At 41.6% G+C, this 23,228-nt stretch overlaps 1 protein-coding gene across 2 annotated transcripts in view; it reads left to right on the top strand.

Annotated features, from left to right (window-relative positions):
- The window catches only part of LOC106571262 (5'-3' exoribonuclease 2), a 46,186-nt gene that overhangs the window by 3,639 nt on the left and 19,319 nt on the right, over positions 1–23,228 (top strand). The window contains exons 6-26 of one of the 2 annotated variants that reach the window (XM_014144086.2): positions 1,527–1,616; positions 1,848–1,920; positions 2,112–2,162; positions 3,337–3,494; positions 4,387–4,461; positions 4,858–4,991; positions 5,108–5,165; positions 5,452–5,559; positions 5,845–5,889; positions 6,560–6,703; positions 6,953–6,997; positions 7,604–7,692; positions 12,221–12,356; positions 16,470–16,577; positions 16,661–16,750; positions 16,965–17,037; positions 17,247–17,330; positions 19,347–19,444; positions 19,817–19,896; positions 20,014–20,070; positions 21,568–21,636. In XM_014144086.2, the coding sequence (XP_013999561.1) occupies positions 1,527–1,616; positions 1,848–1,920; positions 2,112–2,162; positions 3,337–3,494; positions 4,387–4,461; positions 4,858–4,991; positions 5,108–5,165; positions 5,452–5,559; positions 5,845–5,889; positions 6,560–6,703; positions 6,953–6,997; positions 7,604–7,692; positions 12,221–12,356; positions 16,470–16,577; positions 16,661–16,750; positions 16,965–17,037; positions 17,247–17,330; positions 19,347–19,444; positions 19,817–19,896; positions 20,014–20,070; positions 21,568–21,636 (1,865 nt within the window). The remainder of the gene's footprint in view (positions 1–1,526; positions 1,617–1,847; positions 1,921–2,111; positions 2,163–3,336; positions 3,495–4,386; positions 4,462–4,857; positions 4,992–5,107; positions 5,166–5,451; positions 5,560–5,844; positions 5,890–6,559; positions 6,704–6,952; positions 6,998–7,603; positions 7,693–12,220; positions 12,357–16,469; positions 16,578–16,660; positions 16,751–16,964; positions 17,038–17,246; positions 17,331–19,346; positions 19,445–19,816; positions 19,897–20,013; positions 20,071–21,567; positions 21,637–23,228) is intronic. The other variant, XM_014144088.2, reaches the window with a different exon arrangement.

Below are 23,228 nucleotides of genomic sequence, written 5' to 3'. Positions count from 1 at the left end.
CATGTGACGTTCAGAACTAGCATACCCACCGAACACTTCCGGTGAATTTACTAAATTACTCACGATAAACGTTCACAAAAAACATAATTATTTTAAGAATTATAGATACAGAACTCCTTTATGCAATCGCTATGTCCGATTTTAAAATAGCTTTTCGGTGAAAGCACATTTTGCAATATTCTGAGTAGATAGCTCGCCATCACGGGCTAGCTATTTTGACACCCACCAAGTTTGGCCCTCACCAAACTCAGATTTACTATAAGAAAAATTGGATTACCTTTGCTGTTCTTCGTCAGAATGCACTCCCAGGACTTCTACTTCAATAACAAATGTTGGTTTGGTTCCAAATAATCCATAGTTATATCCAAATAGCGGCGTTTTGTTGTGCGTTCAAGACACTATCCGAAGGGTGACGCGCCCGGCGCGTTTCGTGACAAAAAATTTACAAATATTCCATTACCGTACTTCGAAGCATGTCAAACGCTGTTTAAAATCAATTTTTATGCCATTTTTCTCGTAAAAAAGCGATAATATTCCGACCGGGAGTCGTTGTTTTCGTTCAAAGACTGAAAATAAAAACATGGAGTCTTCTCGTGCACGCGCCCCCAGTCTCATTGTTCTCAGATCGACCATTATCCAAATGCGCTACTGTTTTTCAGCCATGGCCTGCAAAGTAATCATTCACCGTTCTGCCGCCTTCTGAGAGCCTATGGGAGCCGTAGGAAGTGTCACGTTACAGCAGAGATCCTCAGTTTTCAATAAAGAGTGTAGAAGGCCAAGAAATGGTCAGAGAGGGCACTTCCTGTAAGGAATCTTCTCAGGTTTTGGCCTGCCAAATGAGTTCTGTTATACTCGCATACACCATTCAAACAGTTTTAGAAACTTTGGAGCGTTTTCTATCCAAAGCTAATAATTATATGCATATTCTAGTTTCTGGGCATGAGTAATAATCAGATTAAATCGGGTACGTTTTTTTTATCCGGCCGTGAAAATACTGCCCCCTATCCATAACAAGTTAACAAGGCACACCTGTTAATTGAAATGTATTCCATTTGACTACCTCTTGAAGCTGGTTGAGAGAACGCAAAGGGTGGCTACTTTGAAGAATCTCAAGTATAAAATATATTTAGATTTGTTTAACACTTATTTGGTTACTACATGATTCCGTATGTGTTATTTCATAGTTTCGATGTTTTCACTATTATTCTACTATATAGTAAAAAGTAAGAAAAACCTTTGAATGAGTAGGTGTGTCCAAACTTTTAACTGGTACTGTGTGTATGTATCTGTGTAAAATATATATATGTGGTGTGTGTGTGTGTGTGGCTAGCTAATTAATTAGTGTGTGTGTGTATGAATTATTTGGCTATAGGTCGTATTTCATAGAAATCTGGAAACACTGGACAGTTACTTTAACAGTGCAGAAGAACTTGCCCCTGGTACTTTTGGACCCAGCTCTTTTTGTGAACCTGCAAAGTTGTGAATACTGTCTGAAAATTCATTATTCATTTGAAAATCATCTCTAGGGCACAGAGTTCATGGACAACCTTGCAAAGTGTCTCCGTTACTACGTTGCAGACAGACTCAGTAATGACCCTGGATGGCGTAACATTACAGTAGGTATTATTGGCATCTGTGGAAAAAGACCACAACCATTTATTTCTAATGCATTGGTTGCACTTTAATTCTTACCATGTCAAAGCTTGCTTTTTTACGTGTTGGTCTGTTCTACTCGGTCAAGAAGTACATATTTTCTTGGAAATTAAACAAAGGTCAGGTCTGACACTGTCATATGCATTCAATATTGCTATCATTGCGCAAATGACAACTTTCTTTGTTCATTCTAGGTAATCTTGTCTGATGCCAGTGTCCCTGGTGAGGGGGAGCATAAGATCATGGACTATATTAGACGACAGAGAGGTAGGAGTCAAGATGGTTTTCAATATGTGTTTGTCGACCATTTTGAAGGTCGTTTGTGACATACTTGGCTGAAATCACAGGCATATTACAAAGTCACAAATGGCCTTCCATCTTAGTACAAGCTCTGCAATCATGTGTAAGCTAACTATATGTAATGATGCGTTTATCTTATTTGTATTTTATTTTTACAGCTCAACCCCACCATGACCCCAACACACACCACTGTCTTTGTGGAGCTGACGGTAAGCTTTGCACCACAATGGTCTTTCTGTAGTAATGAGTAACCAACACAATGGGAGAAAATTGAGCATCAACGGCAAGAACTCTTCCTCATGTATCCTTCAAAGTATTGTTGAATTACGAGAGAGCATGGTGAATGCAGACATGATGCAAATTAGATCTCACATTTACTGTAGGAAAGACTTGTCAAACCAGCTAGAAGGCTTCTAAATGCACAATGATACCTATTCAGGATTTGATAAATAGTTGTTAATAATTGTAGGGCACACAATGTCACCTTATTGAGCCGGACGGGCTAAAGACCTGTGGGTGACCGTGATAACGTATTGTTTGTTTTTCTAAGACCACGGCAAAGGGTTTAGTTATGCACCGTAACTGCAGACGATGCTTTGCTAAATGGTTAATATAAAAATGTTCTTACACTTGTTTAAAAGTTTGGCAACAGTAGTTGCTACTCTCCAACCTTGGATTTTGTTAGAGGATAGGGCTTCTCTGTTTTCTGCCGGCCTTATTGTCCTGCTATATTAATGGCCAGTTAGTTTTAAATGGGTGAAATTATGCAGGACATGATAGATAAAAGCTTCAGTCATTCAATGGTTCATGATGCCCTTGGTAGACAAAAGAGGGAAAATATTGCATGTAATTAGCTTGAAGAGGAGCCTGATGCATTCAGCCTGTCCCAAATGACATCCTATTCCCTATACATAGTGCACTACTTTTGACCCGGGCACATAAGGCTCTGGTCAAAAGTAGTGCACTATGTTGGGAATAGGGTGCCATTTTGGGTGAAGCTTCACTCTCCTCAAATAGATAAATCATGCTATTGTACGTGTATATTAATGACACATGTAGATAATAATGCATGCGTGGCTCATGTGGACTAGGTCATTTAATTAACATAAAGCCTTAGAAACCTGAGTTCATTGTTCCTGATGACCATGCATGTATAAAACGCAGTACTTCAGAGCTGTTTTCAGCCTTCCACTGTATTTCAAGATTTTCTGTTTCCACAAAAACCCTGATCAAGGCCTAGGGCTGAAAATTGTTGGTTTTACATTTGAACAACAAAGAAGATTTTTCATCAACTACCACTGTTCTAACAGATTTACTGAATTTCCTCTTCACTTCCAATTCTATATTTTAAATTTGGATGGCATCTTCTGTCCATTTCCCTAGCTGACCTGATCATGCTGGGTCTTGCTACTCACGAGCCCAATTTCACCATCATCAGAGAAGAGTTCAAGCCCAACCAGCCTAGGCCCTGTGCTATGTGTGGACAGAAAGGCCATGAGATCAAGGACTGCCAGGGAGTGGCCAGGGAGAAACAGGGAGAGGTAAGTTGACTTTATAGCCATCAAGGTTGGGGTCAATTCCTCATTCAATTCTCTCTCTGTAAATTTTATTCAATTCAAATTCCAGGTCAGTCTTTGAATTCTGAGAATCCAATTCCTCTGAATTCCAATGTTGGGTAAATTCCAATAATTACATTCCCAATTCAATATTATCCCCAACAATTCTACAAATTGGAATTCATTTCCTTCAGTCTGAGCATGTTACTCTAGAGACAGCCTATCTGTACTGGAAATATAGGAATACAGGTTGAAATTATTCAAATCAAATCCTACAGTGAATGTTTTATACTATGTGCATTCATTCCATTAACTGGGAAATGTAAAAATATTGAATTTCAATTCCAAAGATTAGGTGTTTTATAATTCTAATTAAAAAAAATCCATTCCAATTCCATAACTTGAGGCGTTTTCAAATTCTAATTTAATTCCACCTAAGTTCTCCACTTCATGGGGGAAATCAAGAATTTAATTGGCTTTTCAAATTAAATTTGGAATTGACCCCATACTCAATGGAGAATCTACCACATACCCATAGACTTCCAGTCATTGCGCTAATGCTACTTAGCATTGGCTTGCTAAACTACCTCTAACTTCCTTCATACTGGACACAGACACAAAAATTGAATTATCACGAGTTCATCTGACTCTGGGGAAGTAGATACAATCCTAAAGTATCCTTTTAAGGGCCATTTTCACAGGCAGACTAAGCCTAGTCTTAAACTAAAAAGTATTTTCAATGGAGATTCTCCATTGAGTTTTGTTTTTCGTTCAGGCCTACACTTAATCTGCTCAGTAAACCGCCCCCAAAAAGTGTACATTACATTTGCTCTCCGTTTTATGAGCAATGATGACTAATATTGTGTTCTTATTGCAGCATGATGAGTTTGCAGACACTATGCCGGCTTCTGAACAGGAGTTCATATTCATCAGGCTGTGCGTTTTGCGCGAGGTACGTTCTGTCTCAGACGTCTTAGCATTTCCAAAAAGCCTATTATATTTATGGTCATGTAACTATACTGAACAAAAATATGAATGCAACAATATCAAAGATTTTGCTGAGTTACACTTCATATAAGGAAATCAGTCAATTAGGCCCTAATTTATGGATTTCACATGACTGGGCAGGGGTGCAGCAATAGACCCACCTACTTGGCAGCCAGGCCCAGCCAATCAGAATGAGTTTTTCCACACAAAAGGGCTTTATTACTGACAGGTGGCTTATGGTAGAGAAATGAACATTACATTTCAAATCGAAATGAGACATATTTACTCTTTTTTTTTTTTTTTTATTATTTTTGGTTTAAAAAAAAATCTGTTTATAAAGGCATGCTTCCTTTTCCTATAGTACCTGGAGCGAGAGCTGACAATGGCCAGTCTGCCCTTTCCCTTTGACTTTGAGAGGACTGTCGACGACTGGGTCTTCATGTGCTTCTTTGTTGGCAATGATTTCCTGCCTCACTTACCGTCCTTAGAGATTAGGTAAACCTGATGGAACTGAGATGAAGCTGATCGTCTTGAAAACACCTTGACAAAAATACGTTCTTGCTGTTTCCATTCTTTCCAATTGTTGATGGTATGTTCCATTTGTCCTTCAGAGAGGGTGCGATAGATAGACTGGTGGGCATCTACAAAGACGTCGTGCACAAGACTGGAGTAAGTGTTCTGTGTAGGCTTGGTTATGACTGTCTCACATGGGGTCTTAGGAGACGTTACTTAGAATCCCCCACCCCAGAAGTCTTTGGGTCAGTTTGCCAAACACAGATTAAGCCTAGTCCTGGATGAAAATACATGTTCTGTGTAATTTCTCTATTGGAATAGTTGTTTAGTCCAGGACTAGGCTTATTCTGTGTCTGGGAAACTGGCCCATAAAGCTGTCCTGACTTTCTTCCTTGTCCAGGTGTCTGTTCATTGCCTTAACGTGGTCTTTCTCTGCTCACAGGGCTACATCACAGAGAATGGTTTTGTCAAATTGGAGAGTGTTGAGTTGATCATGCAGGCCATCGGTGTGGCTGAGGACAACATCTTCAAGAAGCGCAAAGAGGACGATGTAAGATGGAAGCCGGAAGCAGTAGCTTTCAGCATGGAATTATTCCTCTTCAATAGATCATTTTCTTCCTTTGTTAAACTGAGGGGTGGGAGATATTCCATAGGATTTACATGAATCATGGCTTGGGTGTTGCATAAATTCTCTTTTCGAGCGGGTATTTGTCAGACACTCAGCTGTCATTTAAGCTATTTTAGCTGATGCCAATTTTAGTTGCGGTTAATCACTGTTCTGTAACTTACTAACTTTTCCAGTTGACTGTTTGTGTAAATGAGGTTTGTCTTGTAGGAGGGATTCAAGCGAAGGAATAAGGACAAAAAGAAGAGAATGAAGGTAAGTGGATTGGGCTATTTTATTGTAGCTTGACTTTGTACTGTGTGGTTGAATGCATTCTCATTTGCTTGACAAATGACCTTAACTCCTTACCTTCATGTTTTCTTAGAATTATGAGTATGCATGCAAGGCCATTTATTTCAATGGGCAGTTCAACTATTTTTCATTTATTCTGATTTATACTGTCAATGTGGTAGCGCTGTGTATTGTTCAAAACCTTCCCTTAATAGATGTTTTAAATCAGGGGTGCACAACTCTGGCCCTTGAGGTCTGCTGTATTGTATGCAAGTTTTCTTACTTGCTTTTTTGTACAATGGCAGATTTTTAGATCTAGGAAACCAAACGTGTGTGCAAGATTTGTGAAGCCAGTGACTTTATGGGCCAATTTCACAGACTCATATTAAGCCTGGGGGGTAGGAGTGTCAGGCCAGTAACCAGTAAACGTTTGCTGGATTGAATCCCTAAGCTGACAAGGTAAAAATCTTGTCATTCTGCCTCTGGGCAAGGCAGTTAATACCAGACAACAACTGCGCCAATGATGTGGATATTGATTAAGGCAGCCCCCCCACCTTTCTGTATCAGGGTTAAATGCGGATGACACATTTCAGTTGTTCAACTGACTAGGTATCCCCAAATTGTTAAACTAAATGATAAGTTGTGTGTTCCCTAGGCTCAGCAGCAGGGCCCAGCCTACATGACCGCTGGTCAGTTCGCCCCCCAGGCCCTTGGCAGCAGAGGCAGACCTGGGGTTGTCCAGAACGCCCGACACCAAGCCTTCGACATGAGGATGCAGGGCAGGGACCAGCACAACAAGGTATGATGGGGGGGCTTATCAGCGGGATATTGCTTCTGGTCAATGGTGCAAGGAAAAAACACCTATTATCCACTATTAAAAGCCAACGCTGTCATATGCACAGGATACAGTGTAGTGTACCCAGTACAATGAGATGCTTACTTGCAAGCTCTCCGCACAGTGAACATCTATACGAATGTTGAGGTGTTAGGGCGATTTATAGGACACTTATACAATTTATAGGTATTTAAAGATGTATTTTTATTTCAGGATGCTGCGCAATCCCTAAAAGCGATGATGAAGAATGGTGGCCAGGTATGCCTCCACTGAGAACCTTCTGTTTTTATAGTGATTTGTAAACTGGACTAGAATGTCCTGTATTGATCAAATCTGACGGAGGACTTTTGTCCATGTTCAAGCGTTTATATGTACCTCAAGTGTGAGCGCAGTACACATTTTCATGTTCTTTTGATGCTGGTCTGGGCTAGTTTCAACTTTTTAATTCATGTATATTCTGAAGCTCTTAATGTCTCTTCAATCTGCCTTTGTTACTTAAATGTATGAGAAAAATAGCTGGAGATATTTGCACATGAATGAAGTGTGGCAAAGGTGAAGGTCTGCACACACTAGCTGAATGTTTTATTTTCTTATAATTGGACAAGTATGCTATTTATGGCAAGTTTATGACAACCATCGGTAGAGCTGGAAATGCATGAAACTGTTTTTATTCAGTACATTAACTTAAGCGCCAAAGTAATTTATGCACAAAAGTCTAATGGAAACAACTCTGGAGGGACGTGCATATTTTTTCTACGTGGATTTTAGAATATTTGCATGAAAATCTGTCGCCAATTGGTGGAAACCGATCTGCTGCCAGATGGTTTAGGTATAATTATTTGTAAGGATGTGTGTTTTGTCCAGGCAGGAAGCAGTGATGGGCAGGATGGCCGGGGTGTGAAGCGGAAAGCCGAGGACAGTGACAGCGAGCCAGAGCCTGAGGATAACGTCAGGTAAATGGCTACGCTACAGTCAGTCAACAAGGGAGTAAACCAACCAGGACAGTCTCATCCAAGGAGCCTGTCAGTCAACCAACCAGGCAGGCCTCTCAGCAAGGGTCTGATGGTCTGATTTATGCCTCTCCAGTGCAGCATGGGCCCCTTAGGAGCTCCTCTGTGGTTTCCTACCACCTCCAAACCCCCTCCTCCTGCCTGCAAGTTATTAATATGGAAAGGAGGCATATTCTCATAAATTCCTCTGTGATGTACTCACGAAGGCTGTTGAATCCATTGGGCTAAATTGGTATTCATGGAGGCTTTGCTGTTACAAGGCTGCTCTCCCTGTGGGCCAGTGTGAAGGATTGGCTAGACAGATGCAGCTCATCTTTCATTATGTGTGCGATGCATCGCCAATCCACTAATATGTCGAAACCTTTCAGCTGCTTCCTGAAGCAGTAAACTAGTTACTCTTCTATGTCTTCAATGGACTATTGTAATTACCAGATCCTGTATGGAAGATGAGGAAATGGTCTCCTACTGGCTATAATCCACTATATGACCAAAAGTATGCCTAGCCCAAACCATGAAAAACAGCCCCAGACCATTATTCCTCCTCCACCAAACTTTACAGTTGGCACTATGCATTGGTCGCAAGTAGCGTTCTCCTGGCATCCACCAAACCCAGACGTGTTCGTCGGACTGCCAGATGGTGAAGCGTGATTCATCATGTCAGAGAACGCCTTTCCACTGCGCCAGAGTCAAATGACGGTGGGCTTTATACCACTCCAGCCAATGCTCGGCATTGTGCATGGAGATCTTATGCTTGTGTGCGGCTACTCGGCCATGGAAACCCATTTCATGAAGCTGCAGACGAACAGTTATTGTGCTGTGTTTCTTTCCGAGGCAGTTTGGAACTCTTATGAGTGTTGCAACCGAGGGCAGATTATGTTTATGCGCTTCAGCATTCGGCGGTCCCATTCTGTGAGCTTGTGTGTTCTACCACTTCGTGGCTACGCTGTTGTTGCTCCTAGACGTTTCCACTTTACAATAAAAGCACTTCCAATTGACTGGGGCAGCTCTAGCAGGGCAGAAATTTGAAGAACTGACTTGTTGGAAAGGTGGCATCCTATGACGGTGCCATGTTGAAAGTCAGACTAATTCAGAACGGACCATTTTACTGCCAATGTTTGTCTATGGAGATTTAATTACGTATTCAGACCCCTAGACTTTTTCCATGTTTTGTTATATCACAGCCTTGTTCTAAAATGTATTAAATAAAAAAAATCAATCTACACACAATACCCTATAATTACAAATCCGAAAACATGTTTTTTTGAATTTTTTGCGACTGTATTACAGATTTTAAAAAATAATAGTGTATTTACATAAGTATTCAGACCCTCTGCTATGAGACTCAAAATTGAGCTCGGTGAATCCTGTTTCCATTGATCATCTTGGAGATGTTTCTACAACTGAATTGAAGTCCACCTTTGATCAATTCAATTGATTGGACATGATTTGGAAAGACACACCTGTCTATAAAGGTCTCACAGTTCTCAGTGCATGTCAGAGCAAAAACCAAGCCATGAGGTCGAAGGACTTGTCCATAGAGCTCCGAGACAAGATTGTGTCGGGGCACAGATCTGGGGAAGTGTACCAAAACATTTCTGCAGCATTGAAGGTCCCCAAGAACACAGTGGCCTCCATCATTCTTAAATGGAAGAAACTTCTAACCACCAAGACTCTTCCTAGAGCTGGCTGCCCGGCCAAACTGAGCAATCGGGGGAGAAGGGCCTTGGTCATGGAGTCAACCAAGAACCCGATGGTCACTCTGACAGAGCTCCAGAGTACCTCTGTGGAGATGGGAGAACCTTCCATAAGGACAACCATCTCTGCAGCACTCCACCAATCAGGCCTTTATGGTACAGTGGCCAGACAGATGCCACTCCTCAGTAAAAGGCACATGACAGCCTGCTTGGAGTTGCCAAAAGGCACCTAAAGGACTCTCAGACCATGAGAAACAAGATTCACTGGTCAGATGAAAACCGAGATTGAAGTCTTTGGTCTGAATGCCAAGTTTCACGTCTGGAGTAAACCTGGCACCATCCCTACGGTGAAGCATGGTGGTGGCAGCATGCTGTGGAGATGTGTTTCAGGGACTGGGAAGACTAGTCAGAATTGAGGAATAGATGAACGGAGCAAAGTACAGAGAGATCTTTGATGAAAACCTACTCCAGTGCGCTCAGGACCTCAGGCTGGGGTGAAGGTTCACCTTCCAACAAGACAATTACCCTAAGCACACAGCCAAGACAATGCAGGAGTGGCTTCGGGACAAGTCTCTGAATGTCCTTTAGTGGCCCTGCCAGAGCCTGGACTTGAACCCGATCGAACATCTCTGGGGAGACCTGAAAATAGCTGTGCAGCAACACGCCTATCCAACTTGACAGCTTTAGAGGATCTGCAGAGAAGAATGGGAGAAACTCCACAAATACAGGTCTGCAAAGCTTGTATTGTTTATACCCAAGAAGACTCGAGGTTGTAATCGCTGCCAAAGGTGCTCCAACAAAGTACTGAGTAAAGGGTCTAAATGCTCGTTGAAGTCGGATGTTTACATAGACCTTAGCCAAATACATTTAAACTCAGTTTTTCACAATTCCTGACATCTAATCCTAGTAAACATTCCTTGTCTTAGGTCAGCTAGGATCAGCACCTTATTTTCATAATGTGAAATGTCAGAATAATAGAGGGAGTGATTCATTTCAGCACATTCACAGTGGGTCAGAAGTTTACATCCACTCAATTAGTATTTGGTAGCATTGCCTTTAAATTGTAACGTTTCGGGTAGCCTTCCACAAGCTTCCCACAATAAGTTGGGTGAATTTTGGCCCATTCCTCCTGACAGAGCTGGTGTAACTGAGTCAGGTTTGTAAGCATCCATGCTCGCACAAGCTTTTTCACTTCTGCCCACAAATGTTCTATGGGATTGAGGTCAGGGCTTTTGATGGCCACTCCAATACCTTAACTTTGTTGTCCTTAAGCCATTTTGCCACAACTTTGGAAGTATGCTTGGGGTCATTGTCCACTTGGAAGACCCATTTGTGACAAAGCTTTTACTTCCTGACTGATATCTTGAGATGTTGCTTTAATATATCCACACAATTTTCCTACCTCATGATGCCATCTATTTTGTGAAGTGCACCAGTCCCTCCTGCAGCAAAGCACCCCCACAACATGCTGCCATCCCCGTGCTTCACGTTTTGGGATGGTGTTCTTCGGCTTGCAAGCATCCCCCTTTTTCCTCGAAACATAACAATGGTCATTATGGCCAAACAGTTATATTTTTGTTTCATTAGACCAGAGGACATTTCTCCAAAATGTACACTTTTTGTACCCTAGTGCCATTGCAAAACGTAGTCTGGCTTTTTTATGGCGGTTTTGGAGCAGTGGCTTCTTCCTTGCTGAGCAGCCTTTCAGGTTATGTAGATATCGGACTCGTTTTACTGTGGATATAGATACTTTTGTACCCGTTTCCTCCAGCATCTTCACAAGGACCTTTGCTGTTGTTCTGGGATTGATTTTCACTTTTCGCACCAAAGTACGTTCATCTCTAGGAGACAGAACGCGTCTCCTTCCTGAGCGGTATGACGGCTGCGTGGTCCCATGGTGTTTATTCTTGCGTACTATTGTTTGTACGGATGAACGTGGTACCTTAAGGCGTTTGGAAATTGCTCCCAAGGATGAACCAGACTTGTGGAGGTAAAATTATTTTAATTTTTTCTGTGGTCATGGCTGATTTATTTTGATTTTCGCACGATGTCAAGCAAAGAGGCACTGAGTTTGAAGGTAGGCCTTGAAATACATCCAGAGGTACACCTCCAATTGACTCAAATTATGTCACTTAGCCTATCAGAAGCTTCTAAAGCCATGACATTTTCTGGAATTTTCCAAGCTGTTTAAAGGCACAGTCAACTTAGTGTATGTAAACTTCTGACCCACTGGAATTGTGATACAGTGAATTATAAGTGAAATAATCTGTCTGTTAACAATTGTTGGAAAAATTACTTGTCATGCACACAGATGTCTTAACCGACTTGCCAAAACAAATTTCTTAATAACAAGAAATTTGTGGTTGTTGAAAAACAAGTTTTAATGACGCTAACCTAAGTGTATGTAAACTTCCGACTTTAACTGTATGTATATGTGATATTTCAGTAGCTTTTTTTTATACGTTTGCAAAACTTTCTAAACCTGTTTTTGCTTTGTCATTGTGGGTTGTTGTGTGTAGATTGAGGGAGGGGAAACAATTTATCCATTTTTGAATAAAGCTTTAACGTAACAAAGTGGAGAAAGTCAAGGTCTGAATACTTTCAGAATGCACTGCATATAGATGTTTCACAGAATTGTGAAAGACATGCAAGACTGAGTATGGCCTTCTCACATAGTTCTATTGATTAGGAGGCCCAGGTCTTTTGTCCTTGCTGGCAGTTTAGATAGCTTTGTCATCCCACCCTTACAATAGAACATGACTGTCCATGTGTGTTAGGTTGTGGGAGGACGGCTGGAAGCAAAGATACTACAAAACTAAGTTTGACGTTGACGCAACTGATGATGACTTCCGCAAAAAGGTGGTGAAGTCCTACGTGGAGGGTCTCTGCTGGGTACTCCGATACTACTACCAGGTATGACATTCTGATTCAAATCAACGTTTATTTTTCAAATGCACATGATACAATGTAGTGTACACAGTAAAATGAAATCCTTACTTGCAAGGTCTTTCTTGAAGAAGTTAACATGCACAGCGGAGAATTAACATAATGGCCTCCGAAAAATTGGTTTTAAAGGCCCAGTGCAGTAAAATAAATATTCCCACACTGAGGTTGGAATAATACTGTGACATTGTGAAAATTATGATAATGCTCTTTTAGTGTAAGAGCTGTTTGAAAAGTTTAATCCTTTTTTGGTGGGATGGAGTTTGGGCCTTCCATGGTGACATCACCATGCAGTAAATGTATTAATAGACCAATAAGATCGAGTTTAGAAAGCCCTACTCTAAGAGAAGAGCATTCCATCCAGCCAACAGTCAACCATTGGTGTGACTTTGAAATAGTAAATCACTAGCCAAGGATAATTGTTTCAAGGCTGGATTCTTTGGTTGAAAAATATAAATAAAAAATCTGCGCCTGCACAAGTATAATTTGAATATACACTGAACAAAAATGTGTTAGTGTGGGTCCCAGGTTTCATGAGTTAAAATAAATGATCCACAAAAAGCACTACATCCCTGTTGGTGAGCATTTCTCCTTCACAAAGATAATCATCAACCTGACAGGTGTGGCATATCAAGAAGCTGATTAAACGGCATGATCAGTACACATGTGCACCAAAGGCCACTCTTAAATATGCAGTTTTATCACACAATGCCACAAATGTCTCAAGTTTTGAGAGAGCGTGCAATTGGCATGCTGACTGCCGGAATGTCCACCAGAGTTGTTGCCAGAGAATTTAATGTACATTTCTTTACCATAAGCCACCTCCGTTTTAGACAATTTGGCAGTACGTCCAACTGGTCTCACAACTGCAGACCACGTGTAACCACCCCAGCCCAGGACCTCCACATCCGGCTTCTTCACCTGCGGGATCGTCTGATACCAGCCACCCGGACAGATGATGAAACTGGGTTTGCACAACCAAAGAATTTCTGTGCAAACTGAAAGTATCAGAGAAGCTTCTGAGTGCTCGTCCTGCTCACCAGGGACTTAACCTCCCTGGGCAAGGTGGGACGCTTGCGTCAACAGCCAGTGGAATCGCGTGGCGGGAAATACAAATACCTCATAAATGCTATAACTTAAATTTCTCAAACGTATGACTATTTTACACCATTTTAAAGACAAGACTCTCGTTAATCTAACCACACTGTCCGATTTCAAAAAGGCTTTACAGCGAAAGCAAAACATTAGATTATGTCAGGAGAGTACCCTGCCAAAAATAATCACACAGCCATTTTCAAAGCATGCATATATGTCACAAAAACCAAAACCACAGCTAAATGCAGCACTAACCTTTGATCTTCATCAGATGACACTCCTAGGACATTATGTTATACAATACATGCATGTTTTGTTCAATCAAGTTCATATTTATATCAAAAACCAGCTTTTTACATTAGCATGTGATGTTCAGAACTAGCATACCCACCGCAAACTTCCGGTGAATTTACTTAATTACTCATGATTAACGTTCACAAAATACATAACAATTATTTTAAGAATTATAGATATAGAACTCCTTTATGCAATCGCGGTGTCAGATTTTAAAATAGCTTTTCGGCGAAAGCACATTTTGCAATATTCTGAGTAGATAGCCCGGCCATCACGGCTAGCTAATTTGACAACCACCAGGTTTGGCCCTCACCAAACTCAGATTTACTATAAGAAAAATTGGATTACCTTTGCTGTTCTTCGTCAGAATGCACTCCCAGGACTTATACTTCAACAACAAATGTTTTGGTTCGAAATAATCCATAGTTGTATTGAAATGGCTCCATTTTGTTTGTGCGTTCAGGTCACTATCCGAAGGGTGACGCGCGGGCGTATTTCGTGACAAAAAAATTCAAAATATTCCATTACTACTTAGAAGCATGTCAAACGCTGTTTAAAATCAATTTTTATGCTATTTTTCTCGTAAAATAGCGATAATATTCCAACCGGGCGACGTTATATTCATTCATAGACTGAAAGAAAAACATGGAGTCCTCTCGTGGACGCGCACTCCAGTGTCACTGTTCTCAGCCTGACCACTCACAAAAACTCAGTTTTTCGCCGAGAGACTGCAGAGACGTCATTCCACTTTCTGGCGCCTTCTGAGAGCCAATGGAAGCTTTAGAAAATGTCACGTTACAGCAGAGATGCTGTATTTTTGATAGATGCCCTAGAAGGAGAACAAATAGTCAGACAGGGCACTTCCTGTATGGAATCTTCTCAGGTTTTGGCCTGCCATATGAGTTATGTTATACTCACAGACACCATTCAAGCAGTTTTAGAAACTAGAAAACTAGAGTGTTTTCTATCCAAATCTACTAATTATATGCATATTCTCGTTTCTGGGCAAGAGTAGTAACCAGTTTAAATCGGGTACGTTTTTTTATCCGGCCGTGCAAATACTGCCCCCTAGCCCCAACAGGTTAACTTGACTGCAGTTTGGCATCGTAGCTGACTTCAGTGGGCAAATGCTCACCTTTTGATGGCCACTGGCACACTGGAGAAGTGTGCTCTTCACGGATAAATCCTGGTTTCAATTGTACCGGGCAGATGGCAGACAGCGTGTATGAAGTTGTGTGGCAAGAGGTTTTCTGACGTCAACGTTGTGCCCCGTGGTGGGGTTATGGTATGGGCAGACAAAAGTTACGAACACAATTGCATTTTATCGATGGCAATTGGAATGCAGAGAAAGCGTGACGAGATCTAGACACCCATTGTCATGCCATTCATCCGCCGCCATCACCTGATGTTTCAGCATGATAATGCACAACCCCATATTGCAAGGATCTGTAAGCAATTACTGGAAGGCTGAAAATGTCCCAGTTCTTCCATGGCCTGCACACTCACCAGACATGTCGCCCATTGAGCATGTTTGGGTTGCTCTGTATCGACATGTACGGCACTGTTCCAGTTCCCGCCAATATCTAGCAACTTCACACAGCCATTGAGGAGTGGGACAACAAGACACAATCAACAGCCTGATCAACTCTATGCGAAGGAGATGGTTCACACCAGATACTGACTGGTTTTCTGATCCAGGCCCCTACTTTTTTTTTTAAAGCTATCTGTGACCAACCGATGCATATCTGTATTCCCAGTCATGTGAAATCCATAGATTAGGGTCTTGTGAATTTATTTCCAAGACTGATTTCCTTATGAACTGTAACTCAGTAAAATCGTTCAAATTGTTGCATGTCGCTTTATATATTTGTTCAGTATACATTTAATGATGGGATGAAACACATTTCATTGTTCACTTAGTTAGTTGTAGAAGTGAAGAGGGAGGTACTAAGCTGGTATTGGAAAGTGTTTTGGGACATGAACATTTGCCAGTTGGCGGACTTCCCAATTCCAAGCCATTTGCACCATTCCTTCCAATGATTCAACTTTATGGTTTAACGACCTCTACTGCTCCTACCAGTTTTCCAAGTATGCAATCTTAAGAGAATTAAATGTCAGTCACAGGCAAGTGTCACCTAGATTAGAGGGTCATATAGGCTCCCAATTTTCTCTCAAAATGAATTGAAATTGAGAAAAAGTTTGGTCTTAACACGTTTTTGATTTGCAACTGCACAGGACCAAGAAGAAAACATCTAAACTGATATTGACATTTTTTTAAACTTCAAATTCATAAATGGCCTGAACTCAATTATTCCAAATTTGAATGAATGTGGCTTGAGTCAAGTGGTTCTTTGCCCTCAATGCACTACATTGTAAATTGCAAGGGTGCCAATATATTTGACCGCATCTGTAGGCCTAGGCCAGGGGTATTTATTCATCTCTGGGCATTCTTATTTAGTAGGTTATGTATTCAAATGTTTCCTGTTGAATTGTCAGTTATTTACGCAAATAAATCAAAGTAATGATTTACTATTTTCCTGATGTTGAATTCAGTCATTTATGTAAATAAATGTAAAATCAAATCTGGAGTAAGTGGACACCAGCTAGCTAGTAATTTAATCACTGTCAGTGGAAATTCCGTTATTGGAGGATCATTTCTCCTGGTCGTCTGATTAACTGTCTGTTGATTGACAGGGGTGCGCGTCCTGGAAGTGGTACTTCCCGTTCCACTACGCCCCATTTGCCTCGGACTTCAAAGACATCAAAGGCATGTTCACCGACTTTGAGCTTGGGACCAAGCCGGTAAGAATGGAGGACGGCAGGCTTCTCTCTCTCCTATTGTTAGGCCTGTCTGTTTTGTGTGGTCTAAAGTTCCTGTGTTTCAGTTCAAGCCCCTGGAACAGCTAATGGGTGTCTTCCCTGCCGCCAGTGGAAACTTCCTGCCCCCAACATGGCGGTCACTCATGAGCAACCCAGTAAGTTTCACTTAATTTTAAAATGTAAACTATTTTTCAGCATAGTCCGAGCGTATCGTATGTAGCAAATCTATAAGGGACCATAGATGTGGAACTGATAGATTTTCTATGTAGGGGACTATCCAAATAAAGTGTGACCAATGTTATGATCATAGAAGTTGGTTAACTGCTCTGTCACTCATGTTTTCCTAACCTGTCGCTTCGTCTCCAACAGGAATCCTCCATCATTGACTTCTACCCTGATGACTTTGCCATTGACTTGAATGGAAAGAAATACGCTTGGCAGGGTAAGTCAACAGAATAATGGACTATTTAAACGGGACACCTTGACATGGCAGTGAATGCAGGTGGTTAGTTTGTATGTCCTGAATGATATACTCACTGCATTGCTTGCTCTTTGGGGTGCAGGCCTGGTAACTGTAAAGCATTACTGCTGATTTTAAAAAGGGCTTTATAAAATGCATTTGATTGAATGCGTTTTCCCCTCTGTGTGTAGGTGTTGCATTGCTTCCCTTCGTGGATGAGCGCAGGCTGAGGGCAGCCCTGGCTGAAGTCTACCCAAACCTCTCTCCAGAGGAAAGTGAGTAATGGGATTCTTCAACTTCAATCCACCATTGTAAACCACTCCTTTTGGAATATGTATCACCATAGTACAGTTACAGTACTTTATTAATTAAATATTTCAAGTGTGACGAACACGTCTATAGAAGATGGATGTACAATGCATTCGGAAAGTATTCAGACCCCTTGACTTTTTCCACATTTTGTTACGTTACAGCCTTATTCTAAAATGGATTAAATAAAGTAATAATCCCTCATCAATCTACACACAATACCCCATAATGACAAAGCAAAAACAGGTTTTTAGAAATTTGAACTAATGTATTACAAATAAAATGATCACATTTACATAAGTATTCACACCCTTTACTCAGTAATTTGTTGAAGCACCTTTGGCAGTGATTACAACCTCGAGTCTTCTTGGGTATGACGCTACAAGCTTGGCACACCTGTGTTTGGGGAGTTTCTCCCATTCTTCTCTGCAGATCCTCTCAAGCTCTGTCAGGTTGGATGGGGAGCATCGCTGCACAGCTATTTTCAGGTCTCTCCAGAGATGTTTGATCGTGTTCAAGTTCGGGCTCTGACTGGACCACTCAAGGACATTCAGAGACTTGTCCTGAAACCACTCCTGCATTGTCTTAGCTGTGTGCTTAGGGTCTTTGTCCTTTTTAGGAGAACTTTTGTCCCAGTCTGAGGTCCTGAGCACTCTGGAGCAGGTTTTCATCAAAAAGCTCTCTGGGGGCTCCCGAGTGGCACAGCGGTCTAAGGCACTGCATCTCAGTGCTAGAGGCGTCACTACAGACACCCTGGTTTGAATCCAGGCTGTATCACAACCGGCCGTGATTGGGAGTCCCATAGGGCGGCGCACAATTGGCCCAGCGCTGTCCGGGTTTGGCTGGTGTAGGCCATCATTGTAAATAAGAATTTGTTCTTAACTGACTTGTCTAGTTAAATAAAGTACAATCTTTCCCTCGATCCAGACTAGTCTCCCAGTCCCTGCTGCTGAAAAACATCCCCACAGCATGCTGCCACCACCAAGCTTCACCGTAGGGATGGTGCCAGGTGTCCTCCAGACGTGACACTTGGCATTCAGGGAAAACAGTTCAATCTTTTGATCAGACCAGAGAATCTTGTTTGTCATGGTCAGTCTTTTAGATGCCTTTTGGCAAACTCCAAGCGGGCTGTCATGTGCCTATTTACTAAAGAGTGGCTTCCGTCTTGCCACTCTACCATAAAGGCCTGATTTGGTGGAGTACTGCAGAGATGTTTCTTCTGGAGCTCTGTTAGAGTGACCATTGGGTTCTTAGTCTCCCCCCTGACCAAGGCCCTTCTCCCCCGATTGCTCAGTTTGGTCAGGCAGACAGCTCTTGGAAGAGTCTTGGTGGTTCCAAACTTCTTCCATTTAAGAATGATGGGGACCACTGTTTTTGGGGACCTTCAATGCTGCAGAAAGTTTTCGGTTCCCTTCCCCAGATCTGATCCTCGACACAATCCTGTAACGGAGCTCTATGCGCAATTCCTTCAACCTCATGGCTTGGTTTTAGCAATGAAATACATTGTCAACTGTGGGACCTTATATAGACAGGTGTGTGCCTTTCCAAATCATGTCCAATCAATTGAATTTACCACAGGTCAATTTCAAGTCTCATAGCAAAGGGTCTGAATGCTTATGTAAATAAGCTATTTCTGTTTTTTATTTTAAATTTGCCAACTTTCTAAAAACCTGTTTTTGCTTTGTCATTATGTGGTATTGTGTGTAGATATTTTATTAATCCATCTTAGAATAAGGCTCTAACTGAACAAAATGTGGAGAAAGGGTCAAATACTTTCTGAATGACCTGTATAACATTACTTTATTACTGAAGTACTCAACCTGTGAAATTACTAATTGAACTCGCATAGCAATGTTTATCTTGAATGACCTTGGTGTTAGTGCTAATCAATAGGTTTATTATGGTAAGAACTCCCTTTATAGGAATCGTTTGGATATTTGACTGTCAGTCACTCCAGCTGATGTTTTCTCTTTTTCTTTCAGACAAGAGGAACAGCCTTGGCAGTGATATGCTGTTTGTTGGGAAGTCTCATCCTTGCTGTGACTTCATCCAGGAACTGTACCGTGGAGAATCTCACGAGGTATGTGAAGCCATGTCCCTGCAGCCTGATCAACTAATAGTTTATTGTATAATAAACTGGGTGGTTCGAGTCCTAAATGCTGATTGGCTGACAGCCGTGGAATATCAGACCGTATACCATGGGTATGACAAAACATTTTATTTTTACTGCTCTAATTACATTGTTAACCAGTTTATAATAGCAATAAGGCACCTTAGGGTTTGTGATATATGGCCAATATACCACGACTAAGGGCTGTGTCCAGGCACTCCGCGTTGCGTCGTGCTTAAAAACAGCCCTTAGCCGTGGTATATTGGCCATATACCACACCTCCTTGGGCCTTATTGCTTAAATATAGTATGATATTAACTTTGCTGTGTGTATTTTCCTCAGGGCACTGAAATGCCAGCAGAACTATGCCATGGAATTCAAGGTACATTAAATCTTGACGAAGACCCTATCCTACCAGATAAGTAAGGAATATCTATTTTATTATCATACATTTTAGATGTTACCATTTGCTGCCATTTATCCATCCTTCTGTGGAGAGAATCCTGGCTAACCTATGACTGTGAAACCTAATTTGTTAGGCCAGTGCAGTCTCCCATCCCCATGCTGCGGGACATCGCACAGAACACTGCCATTGGGTAAGGATTCATATTTTACCCTCACAACCTCTGTTCATTCAGTTGGTGGTTCCCAGGGGCTATATGTAACCAACATGGTGTTCAGTCTGGTCTGCTGCCCAATATTTGTTCTTCCATAGTCCCATTAACCAGGTTTCCATCCAACCTTTTTATGTGAGTTAAGTACATGTAGGATGATAAATGTCATGACAGGCTTGATGGAAACAGAACATTTTTATGTACATTTTCCAAATGTCGACAAAGTAAATTTGGAGTCACGTGATGTGTGGTCCTCCCACTAGGGAAAGTATGCCGTTTATTAGGCTACAGATGAAATACATTCTGAACTTCACAGGGTGGAGAAAGTGCAAGGTGATGAGCTTGACTCTTTTTCAATAAATATTGAGGGTCTTATTCTGCTGACATGTTTGACGCTTGGCTGCCGTTTTTGACAAAAATAATCTTGCTCTTTTGTCCATAATAATCTCATGTAGGCTATACATATGCTGTAGCCAACAGCGGCGTAGATAGAGTACTGCATCTGCCCTGTGTGCTGTTGGCTAGTGCGCACATGCCAGTACCAGAGTGGGTACACTCGCTATATAACGCAAGCCTTTTTTTGTGAGAACCATCGGTAGAGTTGAAAATGTGATGGAAACCCATATAACTTGTATTCTGTACATGGGACTATAACCACAAAAGCGTTTTTTATGTACCCTATGTCATCACGCACAGCCTTTTATCTGCAACAATTCAATTTGATGGAAGCTACAATTTATTCATACTTGAATGTTTCACCATGTCTGGCTGTACAAAGACTGAATTCCATAAGAATTTTCACCGGAAGGGCAAGTTGACAATCCTTAGTGGTAGTCGTAAGTTCACATTCCTGCCTAACACTTTGTGATTGATCTCGACCAGGAGGCGAAGTTGGAGGTCACCTTGCGAAACTAAATTCAGATTTTCCTGCTACAATGGTCGACTTCAGACTCTCATATTTACCACAAGAGGGCTGCAACTGTCACTGGGTCCTTAGATGAAATGACCTGCTGGTCCCTCTGGGGGTCAGTTTTAAGAGAAGCTGAGACTCCTTCATTCACACCGGGCCTGCGTCCCAAATGGCTCCCTATATAGTTCATTACTTTTGGCCAGATATAGGGGGCCATTTTGAAGACGTGTCCCTCATTCACACTGAGTTGGAACAAGACTCATGCCAAACTTGAATTGATACCGTTTTCTATGACCAGCGCTGGAGTATCAGATAATGATAATACCAGGGCTCACTGTATTTCTCCTTGGGACAGGATGGTTATTGAATATATTGCCAATGCAAGGTTTGGGGTCAGCTTTGCCTGTACTCTTAGGCGATCCATGTTCTTAAAAATATATTTTTCTGTTTTCACTAAGGCTAAATTAAAAGTTCTGATATAAACTAACACATTAATAATTCATCAAATCAATTGTAGCAAGAATTCTGTTTTATAAATGTGTGTAAATTGTTCCTTTTTATCTTGGCAGAGTGAAATATAAGGACCCACAGTACGGAGAGACCTTTGTGTTCAAGGCTGTCATTCTTCCTGGGGCTAAGTAAGTTAACTATTTCTATATATTTTATATATATATATGGCAAAACTGTCAACCTGGGGGGAGCCTGGCTGGCTACATGTGTTTGTGGAAAACACAGAATATACACCAGGTGTTATACACACAGTAAGATTATATACAACAACAAAAATATATATATATATATTTTTTTTATATATTTTATATAATGAACATATTCCCATTGCATCAGTGTTGTATATAATCTTACTGTGTGTATAACACCTGGTGTATATTCTGTGTTTTCCACAAACACATGTAGCCAGCCAGGCTCCCCCCAGGTTGACAGTTTTGCCAGACGAGCTCTATTCTATGTTGGTGGCCGTCTAGTACATTTTAATGCTAGATTGTATTTTCAACCGGGGGCAAAAACATGATTTAAATAAATAAATAATGAATCAATCAAATGTATTTATAAAGCCCTTTTTAGATCAGCAGAGGGCACAAAGTGCTATACAGAAACCCAGCCTAAAACCTCAATCAGCAAGCAATGCAAATGTAGACGCACAGTGGCTAGGAAAAACTCCCTAGAAAGGCAGGAACCTGGGAAGAAATCTAGAGAGGAACCAGGCTCTGAGGGGTGGCCAGTCCTCTTCTGGCTGTGCTGGGTAGAGATTATGAGAGTACATATTGTTCTTCAAGATGTTCAAATGTTCAAAGATGACCAGCAGGGTCAAATAATAATCACAGTGGTTGTAGAGGGTGCAACAGGTCAATACATCAGGAGTAAATGTCAGTTGACTTTTCATAGCCGATCGTTCAGAGGTCGAGACAGCAGGTGCGGTAGAGAGAGAGAGTGGAAAACAGCAGGTCCGGGACAAGGTAGCGCGTTCGGTGAACAGGTCAGGGTTCCTTAGCCGCAGGCAGAACTGGAGCAGCAGCACGACCAGTTGGACTGGGGACAGCAAGAAGTCATCAGGCCAGGTAGTCCTGAGGCATGATCCTAGGGCTCAGGTCCTCCGGGAGGGGAGAGAGAATTAGAGGGAGCATACTTAAATTCACACAGGACACCGCAGAATTCACACAGGAGAATTACACAGACTATTACAGCATAGATACTGGAGACTGAGACTGGTTGGGTCGGGGGACTCTGTGGCCCTGTCCGATGATACCCCCGGACAGGGCCAACCTGGCAGGATATTACCCCACCCACTTTGCCCAAGCACAGCCCCTACACCACTAGAGGGATATCAACAGACCAACTTACTACCCTGAAGATCTCCACTGCCCAGGGGTGCAAAAGTGTTTCATCAGCTGTTGTACAATATGATATAAAACACAAGAAAAAAATAATTTTGACTGTATTGGGCCTTAAATCCTGTAGCAGTCTCTACGGCTTCGTCTTTTTTTCTCAGCCATCTGCAATACAGGCATGAATGAAGCAGGCGTTTGGCATGGGCTTTGCTACACAGAAAGCAGCAGTTGACTAGTCCGTTGTGAACACTTTGATTAAATCACTAGACATATATCAATATCTTTGAATATACCATGTAAGTATCATTGGCTTAAAACAATTCAAGCTGTTTTCTTTTAGCCTCACTCTGGTGCAAAATATATCTCTCCACTAGCCTACCTAT

The sequence above is a fragment of the Salmo salar genome, chromosome ssa15 (assembly GCF_905237065.1).
Source record: "Salmo salar chromosome ssa15, Ssal_v3.1, whole genome shotgun sequence".
NCBI classification, from domain to species: Eukaryota; Metazoa; Chordata; class Actinopteri; order Salmoniformes; family Salmonidae; genus Salmo; species Salmo salar.
Note: the sequence above shows the minus strand (reverse complement) of the source record. Positions and strands in the feature narration are given on the sequence as shown.